This window comes from Plectropomus leopardus, chromosome 8, assembly GCF_026936395.1.
Source record: "Plectropomus leopardus strain MGB_pleo_1.0 chromosome 8, ASM2693639v1, whole genome shotgun sequence".
Taxonomy (NCBI): domain Eukaryota; kingdom Metazoa; phylum Chordata; class Actinopteri; order Perciformes; family Serranidae; genus Plectropomus; species Plectropomus leopardus.
The window spans coordinates 7,870,538-7,898,450 of NC_142183.1; the positions used below are offsets into that span (position 1 = coordinate 7,870,538).

General features: G+C 37.6%; 3 protein-coding genes across 13 annotated transcripts in view; 2 read left to right on the forward strand and 1 right to left on the reverse strand.

Annotated features, from left to right (window-relative positions):
- rapgef2b (Rap guanine nucleotide exchange factor 2b) overlaps nt 1-9,956 on the reverse strand; it is a 148,516-nt gene extending 138,560 nt beyond the window's left edge. For 8 of the 10 annotated variants that reach the window (XM_088080822.1, XM_088080818.1, XM_088080821.1 and 5 more), the window contains exon 1: nt 9,284-9,955. In XM_088080822.1, the coding sequence (XP_087936948.1) occupies nt 9,284-9,352 (69 nt within the window). In that variant the 5' untranslated portion in view covers nt 9,353-9,955. Of the gene's footprint in view, nt 1-9,283 lie in introns of all 10 variants that reach the window. The other 2 variants (XM_088080817.1, XM_088080820.1) reach the window with 2 other exon arrangements.
- Nucleotides 9,957-12,737: 2,781 nt separating this feature from the next.
- spmip2 (sperm microtubule inner protein 2) lies at nt 12,738-19,925 on the forward strand. Of its 2 annotated transcripts, XM_042492898.2 has the most exons (4): nt 12,738-13,000; nt 14,519-14,748; nt 15,145-15,203; nt 18,040-19,925. In XM_042492898.2, exons 1-4 carry the CDS (start codon nt 12,793-12,795, stop codon nt 18,101-18,103), a joined length of 561 nt encoding a protein of 186 aa, XP_042348832.1. In that variant the 5' UTR covers nt 12,738-12,792; the 3' UTR covers nt 18,104-19,925. The 2 variants fall into 2 exon arrangements, with proteins under 2 accessions (XP_042348832.1, XP_087936952.1); XM_088080826.1 differs by lacking the exon at nt 18,040-19,925 and having other exon boundaries at nt 15,145-15,207.
- A 153-nt stretch (nt 19,926-20,078) lies between these two features.
- On the forward strand, nt 20,079-27,132 carry ppid (peptidylprolyl isomerase D). The gene is made up of 10 exons (XM_042492766.2): nt 20,079-20,264; nt 20,930-21,070; nt 22,143-22,249; nt 23,434-23,622; nt 23,903-24,025; nt 24,398-24,504; nt 24,902-25,043; nt 25,140-25,226; nt 25,867-25,909; nt 26,458-27,132. The coding sequence occupies exons 1-10, from the start codon at nt 20,180-20,182 to the stop codon at nt 26,544-26,546; spliced, it is 1,113 nt and encodes a 370-aa protein (XP_042348700.1). The 5' UTR covers nt 20,079-20,179; the 3' UTR covers nt 26,547-27,132.
- The last annotated feature ends 781 nt before the right edge of the window (nt 27,133-27,913 follow it).

A 27,913-nucleotide genomic window follows, 5' to 3' on the forward strand; every position in this document is an offset into this window, starting at 1 on the left:
GGTTGCTCGATAAACGCTTTAAAAAATTGTGTTGCTTTAACTTCCTCTCACCCTCTATTGTTTAAAAAGGAACAGTGATATGATTCTGCTGAGAGATATCAACGATACTTTTGCATACTTGGCAAAATGAACACTTTTTATTTTTCTTCACATGCACTGACCTCCTGAGGAAGTATCCACCTTAAACACTGTCAAAAATCTTTTGTTACTTGGCACGGTATTTTTACATTCCTCAGAAGGCTGAACATGACATTACTTTTCCCATGGAAACATTTTAACCCAAACAAATTTCCCGACCATCTTAAAAAGGATGTATAATGCTTATTTTCAGGTTAATACTTGTATTTAAGGTTTCTACTAAAATATTTTTACCTTCTTTTATGATCAAAAAACACTTTTTGTTCGTCATACTGTCTGTGCTGGGACACCTGTAATCCCCTGTCTGAGACGCTCAAAAAGGCCCAGTCTGCTCTGAATGTTTCCACATCCATATCTTGGTGTCTCTGCACCGATATCATGACTGTAATTGAGTTTCTAACAGTTTCTAAGCACAACCAGCTCCAGCAGGAATATGATCCGAAATTGTCGAGAAGTTACGACAACTTCAACCAAGATTACGGTTTCCCTGACATTAGAATGCAGTTACATGCAGCAGTGTACTTGCAGGAAATAACTGTGTATAACTGCACTTTCTCCCGTTAAAAATCACCATAATATAATATCACTCGAATATTGATACTTGTCTATTTATTATACCAAAGACTGAAATTCCAGTATCGTGACAACACTAATGCAGCCCACTAAAAGATAACACAGAGACAAATCTGCAGCAGAAAAAGCTCTCACATTTCTCAGAAGCCTCAACAGGCCAGCATGCATTGCAGCCACAGACCACATCTTTGCAGATCTCCTGTACCACAATAATCAAGTGAGCAACATCATGACATTTCCCTCTCGAGACTTTTCACCCAACTGAAACAACTCTAAAGTTGTGCATGCAACACAAAGTCATTTTCCATGATACACCGATATCAGACATTAAAAAGGATTATCTGAAGATAAAATATTAATGGAGGTTTTAATCAACATCTTCATGTCAGGATGTTAATTTCAGCATCCACCTACCTTACTCATTAGTGAAATACAGCAGTGCTGCTAGTAGAAATACACAAACATCACTTAAAGAGCTCTGAATTGGTTTTGTGCTCCACTAGTGTTAAATCGTGCTTTATGGGTTGATAGCCACAGCATGTTTAACTTACTTCAATCTCAGTGGTGCATTTAAACACAAACTACACTGGACTGGTCTTTTCATTATTAGATTTTGGGGAGTAACAGGCACACAGGGCTACACAAATATCCTTGTGTATTCCTGTTAGAAAGAGGAATGTTTTCTGGCTTGTAGTCCACCATGATGCCAGACATTTATCTGTACAATTAAACTGTAAAACAACTGTAAATGCCATCCTGATCTGCAGTAAAGAGGTTATATGTATGATTTAAGATTCAACCTTTTCATCAGCTGCTCCCTGTGCAGCCATAACAGTGAAGAATCAATACTTTTAATACAATAATCAATATTTCTTATGGGTCCACTGACCAGCAGGCAGTGCTATTCTTTATTGCCATCACAGTTTCATGAAAAAAAAAGCTGAAGTGGGATTAAAAGCGTGATTTAAATGAGCCAATGAGAAGCAGCACTGGTCGTCTGTGTGGGTATGGTACGTTGGTGCATTTGTTTCTGTCTTCCCTTCCTGAAATCATCCCCCTGTATTTAAACCGGGATGAATACGTCACTGTGACCGCGGTGTGTGTAACCACATGAGCCTGCACTCAGCCTCCACTTTCAACACAAGAATAACATGTGACATCACTTTACTTCTACAGGGCGCAAGAAAAACGCCAGGGGAAGCAGTGCCTAAATTTATGGAGTGGATGGGAGGTTTTTTTTTTTCATTTTTGAGAAGTAGAAAACTTCAGAGTTGCCTGGGAAAATTACACCATGATGACTCCAGGAGCAAATCTTGCTCCATACGTCCATCCTACTTCTTGGAGGGTTTTTAAATAGATGTTCACATGCTTGTGACGCCCCTGACAAAAATAGGAAGGCAGTCACAAAACAACACCCAGCTCCAGAAAATAAAAACAGCTTTAGGGGGAAAGGCGTTGCGTTTTCAGGCCATTCTTCCGGCTTGAGTTCAAAACGCATCCTGACGCTTTTCCTCTTCCTGCTGTGTATACTGGGCAGGATGCTGGGAGACAGGGCAGCTTTTCTACTATCTGCAGCAACTATTTCCTCTACTGGTTTACAGTTATGTATACCTTCATTTGATAAGGTTGTAAGATTATGTCTGAAAATGACAGTATTTATAATAATATGTCTGCAGATCACATTTTATGTGATTCACGTATTTTGCAGGCTGGTTTTCAAATTTCTAACAACTAAAATGTAATACAGTATTACATAGTTTGATAAATTTCCCTGTCATACCTGAGCAAATTGGCTTGAAACTGTTGTAAATCCCCAAAAAAAACAAACAAATGATCTGGAAAAAGTGCTTTGGAAATTAGACTTACTTTGTAACAATTTTAAATATGTACTTATAATAATGACAAACTTTTTTTCTTTTTCCCCTCTTTTGAAAATTTTTTTCTCCTAATTTTTTAAAAACATTTCTTGACAAGTTGCTTATTGCCTTCTTCCACCTGTTTTTGAAAGAAACTTCAACAATTTGCTCACTAGAAAAGTGATGATGCCCCAGGTATTAAAGGGTTAAGCAAAGCTCTTTATCAGTTATATGCTACAGTTTCTTTGCTCTCATGTAAATGACAAGTCTGTGATAATGAACAGCCCAGTTTCATCTTAATTTGAAAGTTTCTCTTTAAATTATTTAGAAAAAGATTTGTTATTTCAGCTGGACCATTCAACTCTGTGCTTTCTGTATCGGGGTCTGAGTAATGACCGTAATGATGATGGCCTACAAATTCAGATTTATTTTGCTCACTACAAGTCACCAGGGTCAAGAATATCCACAAAGTGCCCCAAATGGTTGTGTTTTCTCCCTCGTCTCTTCTAGCACAGTCACTGCAAGCCTGCACTGATCCAGGATATGTGGAAACAATGTAAAGTAGGCAGCTTGTCCCTCCAGCTATGTGACTATGAAGCAGGGTCACTGCAGTGGAGGACTGTTGTTTGTGGCCTTTAACTTTGCCACCTGGCTAAACAAGAGCAGAGACGTGAGTCCCGCTACTTGCTGCAGACCAGCTAAAGCACAAGTATTCACCACGGAGAGTGACTCTTGTGTGCAGGTTTTTGTTTCTTTAGAAAGTCATTTCAGTTTTTTATTCCTGATGGAGCCGTTTCTACTCTTGATCAACAAGTCCTCCAACAGTTGATGCAAGACATTGGATTTTGCAAATATCTGATATTTTCTGACTCATTTTGCTGATGGCGATATGATATATGCATGTTTTTCCACCAAATTACAACAACAAGCCTCTCCTGGAATAGAATTTACATGTTACACCTACTCTTATTGTTATGGCCCACTGACAGATACAGGCATAAATTACAATGCTTTTCAAAATGTTCACATTCACTGGGCTTAAAACATGCCATATTTATAAAACAATTACAAAAACTGCAAAACTCCTCCTGCTTTAACAGGCTTGAATGATGCTCTCCCTGAGACTAATTCAACTAATTTAAGTTGCATAATTCAAGTGTAGTTTTGTCAGACCGTCATATTGTCTGAAAGGGTTATTTTTGGTCTAACTGAATTTTAAAGATGTTATGTCTCCATACCGATGATGTGCCAATATTATCATGCATTCCTACCTCCAAGCCACATGACCACATATGTTCCTACCCTCTAATAATATGACCAACAGGAAATACAGCTCAATGATAAGATAATGAGATTGATGATGCGCCAAAATATACAGTTCACATCATTCAGTTCAGTGCAGCTGATTTCCTTTAGGGTTATGATATTATTTGTTGCCATGAGTAATATAAGGCACAATATAAACAAGCAATATTCCATACACACAAATGACCCAAAAGTTAAAAACAGAGTTCAATGCGCAGTTTGGACTGCTAAAGATAGCACAACCCCCACCAACTGACCGGACAAACAAACACGTCACAGATACCGCTGTCACAAACAAAGACTGCGCCTCATGTTTGATAATGAACATGCATTCTAGGGATAATAATAACCCACGCCCAGAGCCCAAAGATCTGCCTTAAAACACTTTTTTGTCTGAATAGCAGAAATTATTCATGGGATTTAATCTATAATGACATCAAAAGATAAAAAGAAGCATGCTGCTCAAAACAGATAAGTTGGATCAACTGAATGTTTGATATTTCTACCAGATAATCTCACAATAGAATATGTGTTTGATAGAGTCTGGTGTCCTGCCATATCTTTGATGATGCACTATTAAGTTTCAGCTAAGAATTTGCTGCACATGACTGTGCAGTGTCTAAATATGGGTCCATGCAAGCCGAGGCAGGCTCGCCGTCATTGTGACGTGTGCAAATCTAATAAATGTGTCTGTCCTGGTATGGTCTTCAGCAGTCATCTGCAGAGTGAACAAAAAGACATCCCTAAGGGCAGACAGTGGAGGAGAAGCTTTTTAAAGATAAAACCCTCTGAACCCACAGCTGATTGAGTCTGCGTGATGGAATCCATCATCTGCACAGCCCATTTAAGATTCAACTTTGAGAGAAATAGCAAAAATGTGACAACAGATTGGGTCAAAATTGTCATCACTTATAATCAATGGTAGAGGAAGTACTCAAATCCTTAACTTAAAAGTATTTATACCAAACTATAAAAATACTCTGTTACAAGTAAAAGTCCTGCACTGAAAATATTACTTAAGTTAATAAGTTATTATTAAGTTATTATCAGGATCTTTCAATTAAAGTTTTAAAAGTAAAAAGAATTACAGAAAATAATAGCAAAACAACAAAATCTAAGTATATTTTTAAAATAAGAAAAGGAAATTACTTCAATGTTGATCAAAACATTGATCAAAACAGCCAATGTCTGCTAATTCTAATTTTTTCTCTGTTTTAACTACTCATTTTGTCATGTCATACCCAAGCTGTTTTGTTGTGTGTTGTATATGGAAATGTTTTTTTTTAACTCTCAGTATATAAGCAAACTGATTCATTAACTAATTGTTTCAGCTGCACTATAAACTGTTGGGTAGTTTCTAACTAAATATCAGATTTTTTTAAACTCTTGTGTTTTTTTAAATGCAGAAATCTTAAATCTTAAATCTTGTATAGTGTAGTAAAGTAAAAAGTACAATATTTCTCTCTGAAATGTAGTGGAGTAGAAGTATTAAGTGGCATGAAAAAAATAGACTCAATTTAAGTACAAGTACCTCAAATTTGTACTTAGGTACACTACTTGAGTAAATGGACTTGATTTGATTTGATAGATATATATGTAAACATTATTATTTATTATTTATATAACATGTAAAACAATACATTTTTTTAAAAAAAAACAGTAATAATAGAAATGGATGAAAAACTAAACACAAACTCAATTAACAGCTTCTAATAAACCCCTAAAAAAATGTAATATTACGATTTATTCGAAAAGAGTAGGAGGTTTAAACTCATTATTTCCTACCTCTTCTCAGCTCTTCATCAGTTAATTCATGAACTTCATCTCTGACATGTATACATACATGTACTTACATATTTACACACACAGATGTAGTACTAGTTACCCTTCACCACTGCAAATGACATTTAATCGCAGGCCCCAAATTCAAACCCTGCAAACATCTAACACGTCCATCAAGTAATTCAAAGGGATGTAAAAATCCCCCAAAACGTGATTGAAATTGGACATGAAAAAGAAATTAGAGATCAAATAGCCATGTCATATTATCTTAATTCACATCACAGCTTCAAAAACGTGCAGCAGAGCTTTAGAGAGAAAATGTGCCCTCCTCCCTCAGCTTTCTTTTCCACTATCAGACCTCTTTTGTTCATGTCAAGACTCAGTGCAGCCCCAGTTACAGTCCAGAAACCAGTGCGAACTGTCAAGTGGTCAGCTATTAAACCTGCCATGTGACAATAGGGTGAGGCGGGAGGGTCAAATCCCACCGTGGTCAGTCTTGAGCGATAAAGACAGATCCTTCTAACCGTTAGCTAATCCTGACAGAGCGGCCCTGCCAACACCATTAGGATAAACTGTGTCAGCCACCACGGTCGCCCGACACTTGAAAAGAACACGGAGGAAGGTGCTGCACTCAGGAGAAGAACCACGCGGTCACATGATATTCAACACCGTGAGGATTAACGTCGAAAAGACTCCGTAGTTATTATAAACACGTCTTCTCGCTTGTCTGCAGGATAATGGCAGGAAAAAGGAGTGGGCTTCTCTGTGACGCAACTGCAGTGACATGGATGCAGTGTTTCTAAAGACTTCCCAAATCCTGTTAGGACATCACACTTTAGCCTCTGACTAAATCATTTGCAGACACAGTCATTTAGTCATTGTTCACACTGTCCTCGCTCACCTCTCCATTCATATTTCATCACTTCAAAGACTTCCTGAATGAAATGTTTGCATACTGACACAGCATGGGCTCGCACCGCCGCTCCACAGTGTTGACGGACCACAGACATACCACTCATTTTCTTTTACTGAATCTCCAAGTAGGACATATTTTTGTCCAAAGCCTCGGTTTCTTTTAATAAGACTATTTTCCAGCTGAGAAATTCCAAGTATTTAACTCTCTGGAACCTGAGCAAATTAGCTTGATTTCTTTCAAAACAGGAGAAGAGGCTTTGAGCAGTCTAACAAGAAATTACCCCAAAATTAGCAAGAAATTATAAGAAAATTACCTGAAAAAAAGCACAAAAAAGACAAGAAAAAGGACCTCTGGATTTTTTCTTTTTTCAGCAACATAATTTTAAATGCAATTTTACAAGAATTATAAAAAATAGGTTTCTAGACATTTTCTTTTTTTTGATAATATCTACTTTATTTATATGCAATTTGTGGGATATTTCATGCCAAATTGCTGATTACATTTTTCCCCATGCAAAGTAAAAAAAGTTAAAAAAAAATCAAATCATTCAAGGATTAATCATACGTCAATCAACAGAAAATCATTAATTTTTATTATTATTATTATTATTATTATTAATTGTCAGACTTTTTCACAAGCAAAAACACCCAAAAAATATGAGAATTTTCACTGTTTTAAGACTTTAAGATTGTGACAACCATTCTTGTTATATTTTTCTATTTCATGGGTTAAATGATTAAAGAATTAATCCAGAAAACCATCAGACTAATCAATAATTTAAAAAGTCGCTGGTTGCAGCCCTAATATAAACTACTAATGTGCCAGTCTTAGATAAGCATTGCTGATGCCAACCAAACAATCTTTGTTTTTATAACCATGATGGCATCTCTCACTTGCACAAGTTACAGCCGGCATAAAGCTGTAAAGACCATGAGCTTGTACAGTTAACAAGCCGTCGATGACACCATAATTGTTTCCCCAATGTCAGATAGCCGGGCAGACGGCTGTGCCACTAACTGTAGCCCAGTGGTTTTAAGTGGTGGCCTATTGATTGTCCACTGTGTGTAAAACCTGCATCCATTTGCAGTGGCAGCAAATGAAGTGATCCCATCCTCACAGCCAAACTGGATTTATTGCATATCTGCAAAGCCTAACTGGTGATATCTGAATGCTGTGCAAGCTTGGGTGTGTGTGTGGCTAAAGGATAATAACCACAGGCCACAGGATTTGCATGTGCCGATGACATACAACTCCACACTTCCCAGTGGAGCCTACTGGTATAGATCAGGTGAGATGATATTGTGCATTGATGGCACTGTGCTTTAAAAACACTAAATATAGTATTTTAACGTCCAGTGAAGCCCTAAATCCCAACCAGGACTAGAGAAAAACTAGCAAAAAAAAACAATTAAAAAATAACACAGAAGCACTGATCATTAAATTTTGTAAAAATAATGATAGAAGTGTCTGTTTCGTTGGGCTAATATTAGGGATGAGGGAAAAAACAGACACACCGTAGTATCGGAATATTTTGCATAGCAATACTGTATGATACACAGACACCAAGTTTTTTTTATAACATAAATTATCATTGCAAATATAAACTGTAGCCTACTAGAATAATAAAATCAAGTGCATTTTCAGTCCAGTAGCTACACTTTGCTCCAATAAAAATGAGATAATAATGATAAATAAAATTGTGATAATAAATCACAATTTATGATATCATAATACTGAATATATCGCAAAACATTTAAAAGCGCATTAATATTGTACAGTGATCTAAGTATTGTGAGAAAATCTTAGTGTAGGTTGTCTGGTGATTCCCATCCCTTGCTAATATACCTTACTGGCTCTGTAAGGATTAGCCACAGCCTGTGCCTTTCATATACTCATAATTATTTAAATTAAATTAAATTAATTAATTAAATTATTTAATTATTATTTTAAAAGGTTTTTTCCGCAAAATGCACAAGTCTGTTGTACTTTTACTGCAAAATGCAATGTGGGCTAGTCTCCCACCAAGGCAAAAAATGTTTTAGCGTACTAAACATGACTGGAAACACAATATTATGATAAATAACGTTTTATAATGATTATGTTTTGGTAGGCTAATATAGGCTACTGGCTAGGCTATGATTAGCCACAGCCTGTGCCTCTCACGTATTCAAATGTTTTTCTGCAAAATGCAAACGTCAGTTTTCCTTTTACTGCAAAATGTATCCAATAAAAAATCAGTATGCACAAACAGTTTGGGCTAGACTCCCACAAAGGCTACATGTTCCAGTTATGTTAAGTAGTCTCGATACTAACTGTTCCCAGCCTCGCCTACTCTCATCTTTCTACCTTTTCCAAACGTTTTTCTGCAAAATTGACAAGTCAATTTTGCCCAAATGCAAAATGCACGTCTCTAATGAAAAAGCAGGATGCAAAAATGGGATGCTAGTTTGAGTTAGACTCCCACCAAGACTACGGGCTCTTGTTATGTTAAGTAGCCTTGATTATCTGTGCTGATAGAGGGCTTAGCGGGATGTAGCCACACTGAACAAGCTGAATGGCAACAGTTGCACACACAAACACTGCTACCCTGTAGCAGTCTATGCTGTTACAATGTAAACTATGCTGCAACGTGACAATGTAGCGACTGAGTTGCAAACGCAGCGGATATGAGCACTTTTAAGAGGCATTAGTGTGATAAATTATTTCTTCTGACCTGTTGCGTCCTTTCAGCCGGATTCATCATCACAGCCTGCCGAAAGCTGTTATCCACATAAGACGCCATTGTTTTGGAAGACGCCGTCTGGATAATAGTGAATTCCTTATCCTAAATAAAATGTATAAATATCCAGCGCCACGGAGATAAACAAAAGAAGTCCCCCCGCTGTCCTGCTTTATTCTGGTCGCCTGTGGTCCGATGCTAGCGGATGAGCTGGGAGTGCCCGGAGCCAGGCCACGACTGGAGCCAGACAGCCGAGCAGTCTCCTCGGGCTGCCTGTTTTAAATGAGCCGAAACCGGCTGCCAACACCGGTCCCCGCCGAGACGAAACTTCTTTCAAAAAATCTCAAACTGTCTCTTCGGAGTTATTTTCCTAACGTGAAAATTGTCCCTTTATTGAAGCCGACGTTCATCAGAGCCATTCCTTGTGTCTTCAGCATTCTGCTAGCGACGGAAAGAAATTACATGCAGGAGCCAGCAAACAAAAAAAGTGAGCTAACGGCTAACGGTTATCCCGTCAACAACAACCGGGCGTCCATCGTGAGAGGTAGAGCCGAGTGCACCCACTGAGAAAATTCATCATTTTAACATTTTACTGGGTCTAAAAGTGGAGATAGGTCCGCCGCCGCTGTGCTCTGTTGTATGCCACCATGGTGACTGACACAGCAGGATCAAGTCCGCCATAGTTAACGGCTACTCTTCCGGTACAGGTTTTCAAAATAAATCTCCAGCGTGTTGAGACAAAGACACAATGAAAGAAACGTTTATTTAGGGAGTGGCCTGTGGTAAATGAATATGTATCTTTTGTGTTTTTTATTTCGCAAATGTCATTTTCTCTGCACATATCAATACAGACCTATATGTCAAAGCACATGTTCTAAGTTAACTACAAGTTTTCTAATTATGTACCACATTAATTTAGGGACTGATTATTATTTATGAATCGATGTCTCTGATATTCCTGTAGTTTCTGAGTTAGTTTGACTGACTGCTGATAACTATATTTTCATGCCATTGGTGGCAGATGCAGACGTAAAATGCAGTGCTTATCAAAATGTTCACATTCACTGGACAGGACAATAAAACGACTTTATCTCAGTTACATGTAAAAATGCCATAGTTAGTCTTACAAAACAAATTTTCAACAAAATTAAAAATCCATCCCACTTTTACAGTTTTAGATGATGCTCTCCCTAAGACAATCTTGAGAGTAGCCAAAACCAGGGTAATTTTACCTATTTAAACTAATAAAAGTTGCATACTTAAAGCGTCATTTTGTTGGCCTGTTATCATTTTAGGCTAAAACCAGTATTTCTTTTTAAATTCATTATCAGTCGATATCGCTGACATGCTGATAATATCATGCATCCCTTATATTTATCATAGCCAAAAACTGAAAAAAGTCTTTGAACAGTCCTTGAACACTTAATGTTATATAAAGGCTTCCGTCAGAAAACAAACAAAACCAAATCCCAGCTGAAAATAGTGATATTTCATCAAAATCACCTTATTCTACATCTCATTTAAAAATTTGCAAAAAAAACAAAACAAAACAAAACAAAAACATTTGTAGGAACTAAACTGCATGCACGACAAGAGGAGGGATATCAAAGTTTTTTTTTTCAACTCCAGGATCTAGTTTTCAACTTGAAACTTTTAAACATTAAAGTTTTAAAAACTAACATTAATTTATGGTAAAGGAAGGGTCATGCATTCTCCCCAAATCACTCAGAGAGGCTCAAAGAAAATGACTGTAGCCTCAGGGAGGTTACATAAACCAACCCAGCCAACCCCTTCTCTGATAAATTAAGAACAGTCCCTTAGCTGTGCATTATCTAAAAGAATCAAAATAAACCCAAAGATGAATGCTGATTATAGTCTATAGTAGAATACATGATATGCAACGAACCATAGTGTACCATGCAGCATGACATAACATAATAATTATTTTTTATCCTATTCCAATATTTAATCCACTTCTGTATTTTTGTTTAACTGACTGTGATGCTTAAATTTTATTATTTTTGCTTGTTCAGTATTGTCAAATTTTGTCAAAAAATCTTATTTTGAAGGCAGAATCATTTAATTTCCGGTCTCACTGTTGTTATCGATGTTTAATTTGACAAAGATTCAGTCACAAGGGGCGGCTCATGGGCGAGTCCATTTAACAAAAAAGAAAAAGAAAAAAGAAAAAAGTGGGAATAGGAAGAGGAGGACAATGTGACAAAGTGGTGCTTTGGGACCACCTAGTGACTAAATAAGGTAACACATATTTAGACGGATACAAACATACAGGATATAATCATTATTACAAAAATGTAGTTGTCCTTAAAAAATATTCAGAATAGGATAAAATAAATATGTAAAATACAGTTGTACCTAAGCAATATTAGCAGGTTATGGAGAATGACACTGACATTTGCAGAGTTAAGCTGATGTAAATTCATTATTCTGTTATATGAGAGACGGCTATTAAGTGGCACTGAATTTGCAAGCAACCTCAAACTGAGGAATTTGCTTTTTTTATTGCACTTCCCCATGGGTGCACAATTTTGGCAGATTTCTGGGGCATAAAGTCACTCCAAATATTGTTATTACTAAATGACTTTGGAAGGTCCTGCAGAGACTGATTTAATTTAGACTAGTATAATCTAGTCTAGTCTAGTTTTAGTTTAGTTTAGTTTATCAACTACTGCTACTAGTAGTTTAGTTTAATTTAGTTTAGTTTGTATGGATGTTACAATAGACACTAGAACTGTACATTTATGCACAAGAACCAGAAGTTAGTGTTTGTAGAGAAAGACTCATTTGCAACACCTGCCCGGAGGAGGCTTCTTTTAAAAATTAAAATTTTTTTTTTTAAAAAATGCATCTGCAAATACATACACAAAAAACATCAGCAAATCTGTACACAAAATACATCTACAAAGATGCATCCACAGATAAACGGACAAAATACATTCCCAAATACACAGAAGTGCATTTACACAAAGTACAAAATAGCCTACTGGTGTTTCTGCTGTGATACTAAGTCTAAGAACAATATTGTTTCGCCTTTAGCAATGTTTAATACCCAGTATCTGCATGAATTTAGGATATAACGAGGTAAAATAAGAATTCACATTTATAGCGGCTCGAAAAGATGCTAAATAGTTGATTTTTTTTAAAGAAACAGATAAAGAACTCTTGAATTAACTAAATAGATAAATAATGGAAGACAATATCTCAGTCTATATGAGAATTCTGCAACTATATGGTTAAGTAGAATATAAAGGACGTAATATAGGCCTAATATAAATGTTATGCTGTTTAAGATGTTACCCTATTTTCTAACGCAGTAAATAAAATGAAACAATACAATTTTGGGGGATTTCTGACTTTATATTAATTTATTTCCGTAACTAATATGGCATAAATCTAAACTGAAGTGATGTGCACAGGACATGCTTCAATAGCAAAGGCATCCCCTGTTTTTAGAATGTAACTAGGACACAACCACTGACGCCATGACAACCAGTGGTTGCATGACAACCAAGCATGACCCCATGGACAGAGCAGACCGCTGGGCTCAAGTTATCACCCAAGGGGGCCCATTATATCAGTGTCTCCAACCTGCAACTGATGAAAACATAACAGCGGGAGAAAAAATGAAGCACAAAAACAAAGAAGCAGCTGCAGGAGGAGCACAGTGTGGACAGAGGATGATTTTTACAGGTAAGACATGTACCTCTACTGTGTTATTCAGCTGGGTGTGATTCTAGGAAGTAGAGTCTGATCTAAAATATGTATCTGTGTAATCATTATCACTGCTAATGGGTGGGAAGGTATATATTGTCAGACTACTGTGAGACATGTTAAAGATCCCCAAATCATTGCTCAACGTGTTTAAGCAAATATAACTGTAACTGGACACATGATGGCACTATTACCAGAGCCAAAATTAAGTTAACACACTGTGAGTGTACCTGTGTGGGCCTTAGTGACTCTATGTAATTGTACAGCATGTTGTTTTGTATGCATAGAGCATGTCTGTGTTCATGTAAATGTGTCCTTACACTGCAGTAATTCATGCATTACAAAATAAATGGGATGTGCAAACATATTCTTGATTTTTTTTTTTTTTTTAATTTATAACAGGGCAAGGCAACCTGTGGAGCTGCATGCGGCTCTTTGGCCCCTGTACAGCACCTCCATCTTTCTTTGACCAAAAATAAATAAATTAATACATTTTTTAAAAAAATTATTTTTCTATTATCATTGTGGGCCTGAAGTGATTCTCATATTCTCCAACTGAAAAAAATGTGTGGCCTAGCCACAAAGTTTAAAAAAGACATTAAAATGTTTTAAAGTTTCATCAACTAAAATGTGAAATTTATCTCTTCAGCCTGGCTCCTTTCTGTCAAAATCTGACCAATGGGGGACTAAATGATTTTGCACCTTTTTGTAGTGAGAGCAGCCCCTCTATTCCACATTTTTAATACCAAATTCAGTCTTTCAGCTGATATAGTTAGCCAGTTTTAAATTAATTTTGACACTAAATGCTTAGAAATAGTAAAATGTAAACAAAAGCAAACTTTTCTTTTATGCTTTTCGAGGATCCCCTCCCATTAAGATCCTAGGTAATCAGTCCCACTTTCTCCCCAATTTGGACTCTCGTGTGCAAGGAAGCCCTTTACTTGAAAAATGTCATTCAAATTAACATGTATCAACCAGGAAAAGACTCAAAATGTCCACAAAAAGGCCTAAATGAACAGCAAAGAGACACAAATCAACTATAGAAAGGCCAAAACAATCACAGGGAGACAACATAAATGACAAAATAACTACAAAGAGACACAAAGTGACCAAAAAAGACCCACAATTACTACATACAGACGTAAAATAAAGTCTGTGTTTCCTGCTCCTGTGCAGGAGAGGTTGTGTTGTCCTTCTGTGTATCTGTGCCTATGGCCCCACTGCCTCATAATCCACCCGTGCATCTATGCAACTATTATGAAGAGGAGAAAGCATCTTCTGAAAGACAGCCATCATTACAATACCTCTTGAAAGATAATTGATTGTAACAAATCACCCCTACACTAAAAACTGAATAGATGCACCTTTAAAAAAAATGTTTTTTAATAACTTTTCCCTGCATGTCTGCCTGTAGAATCTTAGTTGCAAATCAACTATTCAAGTCCACTTGGATATTTGTTTACCTTCTTTTCTCACATGTCCACTGATTCTAACAAGGCCCAGATGGAATCGGAGACTACAGGCCGAGATCAAATTATTTCCCCCGGTACATCGGTGCAGGCTCCTCATCAACTGAGGCCACAGGTGACCTCGGTTACTTGTGCCAAGCTGCGCCACATGCACCTCCTCCTCTGCCCAGGCAGAGCTGGGTGGGGGAGGTTGGCTGGGGCTGGCAGTATAACCAGCTGTTGAACAGCGGGGCTCTGCTCAGCAACATGCAAATTAAGGTACCACTAAAATCCACAGTGTGCTTCTTATGCAAATGGATACGGGGAGGCATTATTCCTCAGTTAATGTGCCACAAGGTTATTCGGAGTATGATTTTGAGAAATGGTTTGATATGATGCAACCCAGCTAGCAGGGAATGTTCCCACAACACTGGTTAATGTTACCTACAAGTTACAATAATGTTTTAAGAAAACATTTTAATCTAATGTTTAAAGACTTTGTAAATATTGATTTTACATGTTGTCAAATAGAAAAAGTACACTCATCGTTAACATGGAATTAGCATTATCACTTTCCTTCTCATGTGACAGTTATGATGATGTAACATGCTGCAAAGAAAAAAAGAAAATAGCATTTCAGGGATAAATCAAACTGAACTGAGTCCTTTTTGACAGAAAACGGACATACGGACAGCGTTGGAGGACAGAGTGACTCAGAGGTTCCAGAGCAAACAGTAAGGCAGCATTTGTAACCCTCACGTTGTTGAATCTCTCAGAATCTAATTGCTTTTGTGTGTGTGTGTGTGTGTGTGTGTGTGTGTGTGTGTGTGTGTGTGTGCGTGCTGTGTCAAATAGGTAAGTGAGAACATCTCAGTGTGTTTGCAGTGTGTTGAGTGACTGCATTGTAGGCTATCTGCTCCCCCATCCATAATGTAACACTTCCACTTTTGCGGGAACACACACCGCCTAAAGCTGTAGATAAGTAATCAGCTAGACTGACATGGACACAGACACACCACCGACACAAATACTGACCGAAACCAACACTCTGGAAGGTTTATCTTCGACCTTATAAACCGTTTTCTTAAATAACACAATATCTACAATCACCAACATTACATTTACTCCCTGAGCACGATGTAACAGGAGATATGAGATCCCTATGTCGCTCACTTGGGATATTTATCCAATATTTATTATTTTTTTTTTATGTTTAGGTCAACAACATTTCAATAATCTTGATGCACGAGAAAGTTAATGGGAGGTAAAAACATAACCACAGACTGCACTTTGCACCTCTGGCTCGGTAGTGTGCCTCCCATATAGGCTGTCTTTTGCAGCAGCAAGTTTAATTACAACCTGCCGCCTCTTGCTGCATGTCATCCCCTCTCTCTCCATCTTTCATTCTAAAAGCTGTCCTGTTGAACAAAAGCAAAAACACACAAAACGATCTTAAAAAGAACAGAAACAAGAGAGTATATCATTTGGAACGATTGCACGGTGGACTGTGGCCAGAATTTGAGAAATACTGAGGTCATGAGTCCAAATTTCCCCATCAAAACACAACCAATGACATATGTTTTTGTGAGCCACAAAATGTTGTTTGAAATCATTATTATTATTATTATTATTATTTAGTCAGTTATTTTTTTTTACCAAAGTCAGTCACATTTAAGGTATTTCAACTGAATATAGAATATAAACTCTTCTTTGTGCCAAATTAAGCAGGTACTATCGTGAAGGTGATACATGACCTGTGTGTCCTCACTGGTACTTTAGCCTTTGTTGTACCTGTCCAGAAGAGACACATGAAAAATATAAACTAAAGTGCACTGAAACTGTTTTGGTGGTCTTGTGACAGCACGGATTTTGGATTTTGGATTTTTCATTTTATTCACAGGGACAGTGAGCATTAATCTCTGTCTCAGAGTTAGCCAAACAGCCAGTTTGAAAGAACCTGATCACCACAGCAAGAAAAACACCATAAAGCCACAAAATACACTATAAAAAGTAAACCAAGCGGTAGGGCACACAAGTAAGATTGCAAGGAAGAAGCCAAAAAGACAGTGATGGCAGAAGAGAGCAGACAGACATACAGAGGCTAGTTTGGACTGCTTTTCAATCCCTCAGAATCAGCTGAAGAACCGAAAAAAGTTAGATCATTTTTTTAGTTTCCTTGGAATCAGCCACTGCTATATCAACTCAGTCAGCACACATAATATCATTTAACAACAGCTGTATAGTTTTATATTTTTTAAGGGGGGAAACGTTTGTACTGTATGTTAAACGATGAAAATGTTAAAAGTGTAGAGCTTAAAAAAATAACTATGCAAAAAGAAAATACTCAGAGGGAGAAGTCCCACATGATATGCAAAAAACAGATCACACTCATTACAACTTAAAGAAAAATGATTCAAGGCAGCCAGTCCAAACTCAGGCAGATATTTGCTCTCACTGCTTTACTCTAAGCAGAAAACAACCTGCTCCTCTAATCTGCCAAATCCTTCTTAACACCAGTGTGCCAGGTGAAGGCGCACCTGGCTTTGAAAGTGAATGAGACATTTGAATTGGTTGAATTTGCGTTTTTTCCCAAAATGCACCTATGACAAACCCTTTGCCCTCTGTGCCTCACTTTGCGCCCAGATTATGTGCTGTTTGCTGTGAGCGGCCTTACACCATACACTTTAGACCATAGATAGAACATTTAAACAGGGACTTTGCCAATTAAATTGCACATATTTGGAAAGCAGATTCTCCTGATTCTGATCATTAAAGTAAATATATGTGAACTAAACTAACTAAAACTAAAACGAATAATAATGACGGTTCTTAAGATAATTATGGAAGCTCTAAGCGCCCATACAGTCATACATTTTTTCCCTCCATTTTCCCGAGATAATGACATAATGAATCTGAGATCTTTGAAATAAAAAAAAACAATAATAGTCTGCTATTCATTGAAAGAATGTATTTGTAACATCATACACCACATCACATAGGAGGGGATGACGTGGTGGCTATTTGTGTCCAGTTTTGACAAAATTTGACAAATCAAGTTAGCTCAACAGATGGTTAACATTTTTGTTGTAATATTCACTCATTCATCTGTTTAAAAATATTTTAAAATAGAAAGCATTAAAGCACAAAACAAATGGCTTTTCTACATGATCATGTGTGTCAGACATCTTGTTATCTCGAGATTTCAAGAAAAAACACAGTTTCAGTATCTCGAGATCTTAAGAAAATTATCCCATTACCTCTGCAAAACAGAGGGATAAAAAAGTATGAATGTATGGTTTCTTTGGGCTTCCGTAGGTAATAGCTATGAAAGAATACATTTAAACCCATTAGCCTTTACACCAAACCATTAGGTTGTTTCTAACTTTTGGATACGTGAGACTTTATGAAGGCAGCAACTGAGGAACTGTCTGACAAGTGACTCTGTAACATCTGAGAGAAGAATAAACTAATAAAAATCAACACACCCTGTAGGTACACATGCAGGTCGCTGATGTCACTTGAATCTTGCCTAATTAATTTCCTTCACCGTCTCTGTTTGTTTCCTCCCAGAAAGAACATGACGGATGATTCACTCACAGTCAACACCGAGTTTCGCAGAGGCGCTCAGAGCTAACAGCAGATGGCATTCTACTTCCCACGGCGGCTGGAGGACCTGACTGTTGATGAGATGTGTCGACTTTGATTAAACATCTTTTAATCTCTGCAACATGTTGACTTTTCAGCGGTTTAATTTTTCACACCTTCCAGCCTCGATGATTCAGGGGACGTCTTAAGAGAATACATAATTTGTGCAATATGAATATTCTCAACTGCTTTTCAATCCTCAACTCACAACTCTATGATTTATCCTGTGACCCCTCAGAGGGGTCCACTCGGGAAAAAACTGTTCAAAGAAGGTCTCATTTGAAATGCTCTATCTATAGAGTGCATGAAATGAGCGATTTCTTGAACAGCTTTCATTGCAAGCAATTCATGTGGCATGCACACAGACCGCAAAACAGGATTTTCATATGCTCTTTGAATCAATGTAAGGAAAAGTATTTTTGTTATTCAAGTACTGAATTTGCTGGATTATCCAAAAGCAGCCTTTTTTGCCTATATGTAACCAACAGTTTCTATTCATTGATTTTCCAGAATAGGTTTTGCAAAGTACATTTTGTGATATAAATATCACAATATTTACAGTATAGTAAGTAATTAAATAGCCTGACTTTGTTTATTTTTGCATGACTGAAAATTTTATTTAAATGCATACTCACATGCTTATTTTGCATAAAAATATATGCTATGAAATCTTGAGAGATAATGTAACAATAGTGGAAAAAAGGTACTACATTATTAAAAATATTGTTGCAATATCACTAAGAACATTTTATCACATTATTGGGTAAATGTTGGCATTGTACGTTCTAGCAAACCCCTGGCATGGATCAGTGGTACGTTGTTATGTAATAGATATGTTTATACTTTACATTTAAAAAATTGTGCTGTTAACATGTGGTTAAGTTTAGGCACAAAAACCACTTAGATATTACAGCTAGGTTTACAATACCCAGTTTTTGTTGCACAAAAGTTGCTGGAAATGAAGCTGGTTTAAAAATAACTGCTTTTGGTGGCACAAATGCTGCTAGAAATGCAGAAAAAACTCAGTAACAAACACAAACACCCGCTTTTGGTGGCACAATAGCTGCAGGAAACGCAGTAATGTCTCACAACCGATGTTGTTTGTTGGCAGCAGTCATGCCTTGGTCACACATTAACCATCTGATCAAACTTCCCAATGACAAAAAGGTCAGCTCACATACATGTAACCAGAACTACATCGTTTTAGAGATTTTTATATAATATCTATGAAATGTACAAATGTAAAATATCAGGAGTTTGCAGAAATGTACAACGTCAACATTTTCTTGTGGCGAAGGGTTGTAGCCTACATTTTCAGGAAATAATTACATAATTGGATCCGGTAGGGTCAATTAGTTGCATGGCTGCTACTGCGGCAAATTTAATAAATAATGCATATATAGAGATTTCTTTCTCTCACAGTTTTCAGTTCAACTCAATTCTATTTGCTTTATTGGCATGAATGTTTGTAAAACAATATTGCCCAAGCCTCATACAGTTAAATGATGATATAAATACAAGAAAAAAACAAACAAACAAAATATTCAAATCAACAGCAATGTATTGGATAAAAAAAACAGATGCACAAATAAAAAAGAGCAGGAAAATTTTGTTTTGTTTGTGCGTGTGTGTGTGATATGTCTATTGTATATAGACGTAACAAAAAAATTAAAACAAAAAGTGAGATGTCACTCTCTCTCTGTCTCTCTATCTATCTATCTATCTATACATATATATAGAGAGAGAAAAGAAAGATAAAGTTATAGTTATATATATATATATATATATATATATATACTATTATACTGTAATATATGACAATTTCCCCCTGGGGATAAATGTCGTTATTCTGGAGCACTAGAATAAACAGAATAATCTTTTAAAAGGCTCTGAGCTAAATAGGCTGTTCAACATCTCGCGTTGTTCTGCGTGATTTGGACAAGTTCAAGACACGCCCCTATTACGTTACGCCTTCTCGTGCAGTCTGCAGACAAACCCCTCTCCGCCGGCCGGGTGTAGCTAGGTTAGCCGAAACAAGTGTCTGAAATCGCCCTGTCCCCTTAAAATGTCTCACCCTGTTCCGTCTGACAAGCCTTCAAACCCCGAAAACCCTCGTGTCTTCTTCGATGTAGACATTGGTGGAGAAAGAGGTCAGGACATTTTAAATTTAACGTCAACTAACGGCTTTTTAACGGCCAGTTTAACCGTTAACTTTAGCCTTTTTTTTTTAGCTTAGCACAATCTTGGCTCGTTGTGGTGACTTCTAGTAACGGATTAATCTGCGCTAATAGCTCCTAGAAGAGTTACACTTTATAAATAAGCCACTCTGTATGTCGTTGCATCGTCATAAGCAGCTGGGTTATGTATATTGTGATATAAATGGCGATATAATGCTAGACTGCTTGTGAGTGAACCACGTGTGGTTGTGTTGTCGAGGGTGACTTGGAAATTTAGCTTCACTCAACCTAAGCTACATGTAATACCACTGTAAGACAGCATATATAGTCATAGCAAGTGGTTAGTAATAATCATGTGTGTTTTTTATCTAAATATTAGCTCAAATGGGTTATTGATTGTTTAACTGTCTGCAACTAACAAAATAAAACATCAAAGAATACTGTAGCCTGATGAGACCTATTTTGTGGGACAGATATAGCAGTGTCAGGTCATGTCCTGCCCTGATTTATTTTGATTTTCGTGAAGAGAACAGTAATGTAACAATAATCATTTTATGTTTACAGTATGTGATCAGTAAGTTGTTCAGACAAACTTAACCTGTGACTTATTAATAAAATGTTTTTTTTTCTGTCCACAGCTGGTCGCATAGTTCTGGAGCTCTTTGCTGATATCACCCCCAAAACTGCTGAAAACTTCCGGGCGCTGTGCACTGGAGAGAAAGGCACTGGAAAATCGACTGGCAAGCCGCTGCACTTTAAAGGATGCCCCTTCCACAGAAGTAAATAACCTTTACGTCCGCACATAATGTGACATTTTAATTTGGGTGGACACCATGAAGTTTTAGTACATGTGTACACATATTACATGAAATTAGACTAAAGTTATATATGTGTGTTACATACACATACTAACACATATGTGTACTTAATTCATTTATATATCTATGAGGACATACAGTGCAGTGAGCCATTTGAAGAACCAGTAATTATTGATTGCAAGCTACTATCCCACTGCAAAAAAACCCCAAACAAAACACTTACACCCACTAAAATTTGGCATTTGTATGTAATTGGAAAGGTTACTATTGGCATTTACACCTGGGCCGAATGACTCTACACTAGTCACAGGTATTTACAGGCTCCGATCGGCATTGATGGAAATACAACTTCCAGTTAAACATGCTAATTTTAGCTCCTCTACCGGTAAGACGCAATGCTGCACTATCACAAAATACTGTCCGTCACTGCTGGAGCACTGCTCAAACATATTCCAAATTAGTCTGCGCCAAGTTTGTGAGAGGGACTTAAAAGTAACCACTGAAACATTTTCAGATTTCCATGCTGCTCTCTGCCAGATGGACATCAAATTTGACGCACCAGAAAAAAAGAGATGAAAACAAAGACATGCTTGTCTACTGCAGAGCCATGTACATCGCTCTAGTCCACTGACCGTGCAAAGGTGTCTGTAGCCTATTTTTAGTGATATTTTCCATGTTTAAAAAACCTGTGTGCACGCCCTAATTTTGGTGAAAAAGGGGTATCACTTCTCATAACTCCTTTTTAAAGTGCCATCTATTTAAGGTGTCACTGAAGTCTATGAGTAAAACTGCATGCCCGGCTTACTTTTATAAAAAGCCCTAATGATATTAAGAGGCAGTTATTTGTGATTTTAAATGGTGACGAGGCAGTATAGTATTTAAAATGCAAACTAACTGAATGGATTTTACCACAAGCTTATTGAGATGTTGGCTCTTATTTATTCATCCTTTTAAATTAGGGAGTTTCAACCACCTTTGACATTCAGTCTGGTTTATCTAAATAGTAATCTGACGTTAAATTTGGTTTTGCCAGTCATCAAGAAGTTCATGGTCCAAGGAGGTGACTTCTCCAACCACAATGGCACCGGGGGTGAGAGCATCTACGGGGAGAAGTTTGAGGATGAAAACTTCCACTACAAGGTAAACAATTTAAGACCAGAAACCCCATTAACTGGGTCCACCGCTAAATATTTTAAAGGGGTTTATTGCGCCGTTTCTTCCCCCATCATGTTACCCAGCACTGTCATTATTCTTTAGCTTTATCACGACAAAGGCATTCTAAACAATACATATAGCAGAGTATTTTACGTACAGTATACAATTATACTGCTGATTATCAGGGCCAATATTTGGCATTTTGCTCATTATCTGTGTCAGCGTGGGAGGAACTTTTACTTTGTAAAACCTCAGGGAGCTATTTTTATTCGCTCATTTCTTATTGAAATTTTAACTTTTAGAAAAAAAAAAGTTTCTGGGAACTTGCTGTATATGATCTCGAAAGTTTTAGTTTTGATTAAACTTTTGCTAAAGGCATTTAAACAAAGGTTTGTGTTGGAGTTTGTTATATTCCAAATCACTTCCAAATATTGGTTATCGGTCTCATTAAGTACTTAATAATCTGTATCGGCACTGAAAAACCAACATCAGTCGACCCCTCTAATGGACATATCCCTCCACGATGTCCATGTGACTAGTTTTTCTAAGGAGTATACTGAGATTTTTATGGCACTCTCTCAATTTCCCATATCTTAATACTCCCAATTTGTTGCTCAGTAAATTCTATTTTATCTTTTAAAATATCCTCTATTAAGATTTCATGTACCATTTTGCTGCATTGCCTTTGGGCGATCGGCTTTTTCTGTGAAAGTAATAAATCAGTGGAACATCCTGCCTGACTGAAGAGCTGCAGCTTTATCAGCACTTTAAAAACAAACTGACAACATTTAAAAAGCTGCTCAGCTCTGTACTCGCTGACTTTGACATACGTTCTAATTCTATACTGGCTGTTATTCTGCTCTTTCCCTGTTTGGACCTGCCAAGGATCCACAGATGCAAATTAGCTTTCAGTTACACTCTGGTATGATGCATCAAATAGTGACTTATGTTTTAAACGGATCGTGGTTTCCTTTAAACAGGAAAATGGTGATAGTTTGATTGGCAAAAAGGCATTAAAAATCAAACTTTTGTTTATGAATAACAGAAATAATTAGACCTGATCAGAATCAAACCTTCTCATCCTTACCTTGTGTGTTTTTTTATTGTTTCTGTGTGTGAGTATTGTCGTCTTTTACCTGTTGTAATAATTTATTTCCTTCTCCACGCAGCACGACAAAGTGGGTCTGCTCAGCATGGCCAACGCCGGGCCGAACACCAACGGCTCTCAGTTCTTCATCACTACTGTCCCCACTCCACACTTAGATGGCAAGCACGTAGTCTTCGGACAAGTGTTAAAGGGGATGGGGGTCGTCAAGATGCTGGAGTCCATCGAAACTAACGAGGACGCCCCCGTAAAGGTAAACATTTTCAGTTACAGTCTGTAGAGCTAAAGTGCAAAATTTTACAATTTAAGAAAGTTGGCACCAAGTCTGAAAAAGTGTTAGTGTAGCTTTTCACAACCGGTCATTTGTAAATATGGTGGCAAAAGATGTAATAACCCAAATCATGGTAGATTTTAAAGCTGTGAGCCCCAGCTCCCCAGCATGCATTGTTTCACTGTGATTTAAAATGACACGTGGAACCTTCACTCGTGACATTTTTCCCTCTAAAACCTCCGCTAACGTCTCACCTTTGCAGCCATGCGTCATCGCTGACTGTGGTGACCACGAGGACGGGGACAGCTGGGGCACTGGACCGAGCGATGGATCAGGGGACGTCCACCCAGACTTCCCCGAGGACTCCGACATTGACTTTAAAGATGTAAGTATCGATGACGTCTTTGCTCTGCAGCGTCACACGTGAACTTTGGCAGATAGCATCAGGCTGCTGTGTTAAAGGACGACTCTGGGTTTTTGGGAGAAGTGCCCGTTTTTTGCTTCAGTCAAAATCAAATGAACAGATGAATATCAATTTCAATATCGAGATCCGGAACGTGTGAAGCATGGAAAATACTTGAGGCACGGTAAAACTGCCACTGAACAAATGCAAGTGCTCGTCCCCCAAAATGAGGGATGATGGATTGTTACAGACATATCGAGATTGCTCACTTTCGATTTTTCCTCAAAATAAGGTGGGTCAGATTGCCCGACTGAACGTGTTGTTTACAGCCTGTCTCTTGCACTTTGCTTTCAGGTTGACAAAGTTCTCTCTGTTGCCGAGGACGTGAAGAACATTGGAAACACTCTTTTTAAGAATCAAGACTGGAAAGCTGCAGTCAACAAATACGGCAAAGCCCTCAGGTATCCACCGTGTATCTGTGTGTGTGGTCTACCGTCGCAATAGTCTTCATTTAATGTTCATTTAATACGATTCTGAGAAGCACACTTTTATGCAACATTCATCTCAGGTAATCTACGTCCATTTAACAATACATCCAATATCTGACATTAACTGATGGCATCACACCGTGTACATTTAATTCAGTAATGAAATAAGCAGCTCATCTGTATTTTTACACACTTCTATTAAATTTTTGAAACTCATAATAATAATAATAATAAACAGAAAGAAACAAAGAAACTGGAGGAAAAGTGTGCAGAAAGCACCCTGTGACAGATTACAAGCAGCAGTGTTTGCGATCAGGTAACAAACTGCCCCTATCGCCACGATGAGTGTGATGTTTTTTTACCTGTGCAGGTACTTGGAGGTGAGCGGGGAGCTGCTGGAGGAGGGGGCGCAGAAGAAGCTGGAGCCCACGGCCCTCAGCTGCTTCCTCAACACAGCAGCGTGTAACCTGAAGATGCAGCTGTGGCAGGACGCGGTGGACAGCTGCAACGAGGTACGTCTGTTAGCGGGGCTATTTTTCCTGTAAGTAAATGAGTGAGTTTGAACTTACTGGTAGTGTACGACATGTCTTGTGTTTTTCTGTCTACAGGCTCTCGAGCTGGACCAAGCAAACACTAAGGCACTTTTCCGGAGGGCCCAGGCCTGGCAGGGGTTAAAGGAAAACAGCAAAGCCATGGTAACCTCCACACAAGCACCCCGCTAGTTAAAGTGAAAAATGAAAAACTTTTTCAAATGTACATAATTATCAGAATGTATACATTGATATTCTGGTTTACGGCAGCATTTTTTGTAATGTAGTTAACCCTTTGAAACCTGGAGCACCGTAACTTTTCTTGTCCTGCTTTCAGATGCCTTTTACAAATATTTAACCCTTTGAACCCTGAGCAAATTGATGCAATTTCTTTTAAAAACTTGGTGAGAAATGTTAGTAGATTGAGAAAATAATTTTTCTAAAGCTAACTGAAAAGTCTAGTGAAAAAGGAAAAGCGAAGGAAAAACTTGAATTATAATGATCATACTAACATATTTAAAATGTTTCAAGTTTTTTAATAATTTGGAGCACTTTTTCATTCTCTTTTGGTTTTTTTTTAATAAATATATTTTACAAATTTTATTTGTTATTGCCTTCTTATCTTCTTCCCAGGTTTTTTTTTAAAGAAATCTAACCAGTTTGTTGGGTTAAAAGGGTTAATCATTTGGCAGACAGTAATATATGTGCCTATTTTTTTCACTGCAACATGTTTAATGAGCTAAAATGAGCTAAACTGGTGCACTGATTTGGAGGTCTGACTCAATAACATTTTTTCACTTTTCAGACTGATCTGAAGAAAGCTCAGGGAATAGCTCCAGAAGACAAAGGTGGGGAACTTCTCTCGTTAATTCAGCCTTTGCACGAGCCATGAACGCTGCAAATGTTTTTCCCTCTTCTCCCACATTTGTATTTAGTCAGTTCATTTGAACAGTATATGCACGTTCACGTGTATTATTCTAACTTAGCGTGCAGGCTCATGAAGATAAACAATTGAGGACTGCAGGAAAAATACTGCTGTTTGTTTGTTGATGCGCATAATTGAACTTAATTGGGGAAACTGAGTTCTGTTTGAGCGGCATGCAGCCAAAACAACACTATCGAAGATCTCTCAGTATGCAGATTGACCATAAATGACAATTTTAACAAATATGGCCACATTAACTTCCTAAAATGTGATGTTTTTTTTGGATTAAAAAACATCACAGGTAGCTGGAAGATAAAAGCTATCATGCTCTCCGTGTGCGTTCAGGAGCTTTAAAATGAAGTCGACGGAGTGCAGAGACACACATAAAGCAGCAAAGTGAACACATGATGAAAAACCTGAGTTACATTTGTTCCACATGTCGAGCTAATGCAAAGCGTTTTCTTTTGACAGCTATCAGCAACGAGATGAAGAGGGTTCAGCTGAAAATCCAGGAGGAGAAAGAGAGAGAAAAGAAAATCTATGCCAAAATGTTTGCGTGAACGCTTCACCCAACGATGCAATGAGTTCTTTAAACCTTTATCAATATTTGAAGTCATCTCTATGTGGGAAGCTGCACTCAGAGGAGGAGTCTAACCAGGTGAAAGTGTACAGTGTTTTCAGTCGGCAGGTCCCCTCATGTTTTTGAGCGGGCACATTTCTCACCGTCTGTGTTGTTTTAAGGGAATAACTATAGTAAGCTTCGACCTGTCTTAATTCTGACAAGTGTCCTCACAGTAATGAATAGTCTGATGCATGGCCGACTCCACGGCGCTGAAGAACTGGTTATCACTGAACACCGGCCCCTGTTCTTGCATTTTGAAGTAGTTCAGCAAAGCAAAAGTTGTGTATGTCGTCGTCTTGTTTCATGGATTTTGATACAGTGCCCTCGGCCACATTCAGTACGTCCATCTGTTTTTATTTATGTTTTTTACAGAGGTCAACAAAACGAAAAAGGATAACAGTCAAGAGTTGTTTATTCATTTCTGTGATATTATCATCTAATGGTTTTATGTACAACACTGTGCGGATCAAATACTGTCCTAATGTACCTGGAATATTGATGAAATTAAATTTAATTTGAGAACAGCTTGTTTGCTTCTTCAATTACAGAAGATTTTGAAGGAAATGTATTAACTGTTACAGTTGGTTAAGTAGTTTTTCAAACACAAACATAAAAATCACTTCACTTTTTAACTATTTTAAAGGTCTAACGCAGGGGTCGGCAACCCGCGGCTCTTTAGCTCCTCCCTCTGTAAAACATATGAAAATGAATAACTTATTTTTAACATTTTAAATTGAATTTATCATTGTTGTAAGCCTAAAGTGACTCTTAAATTCTCCAATTTTAAAAATGTAAAGCCAAATTCCCATGGTCATGGAAAACACTGAAAAACCATGGTATTTCACAATCACATTTTCAGGCCTGGAAAAGTCATGGAATTAGTAAAAATCAATTTAAATTATGGAAAAGTCAAGGAATTTGTTGTGTAAAATTGTTGTAATAACCTTCTATGCAACGCAGCACAACGCCAAATTTATTTCCCGTAGATGTTGACTTAACATCGTTTTAATATCGACGTGTGGCGATGTTTCATTTCGCATCACGTTCGTTTCTTTATTTTCGACCCACATTGGAACATCGATGGCGCTGGCTGCTCTCCCAGGCTGACAGGGTCAAAGGAAAAGTGAGAATTTAACCGCGCTCAGCTGGCTTTCTAACACATCTGATCTGTGGTGAGAAACTATCAAACAACAAGAGGGGTAAGAGTTAAAGACATTTCCAGAACAATCACACTGTATCTGCTGAGAAGCATCCAGCAGGTCGAGAGGAAGAGAGCGATTTCTGCACCTCAGCGGAAAGCAGAGC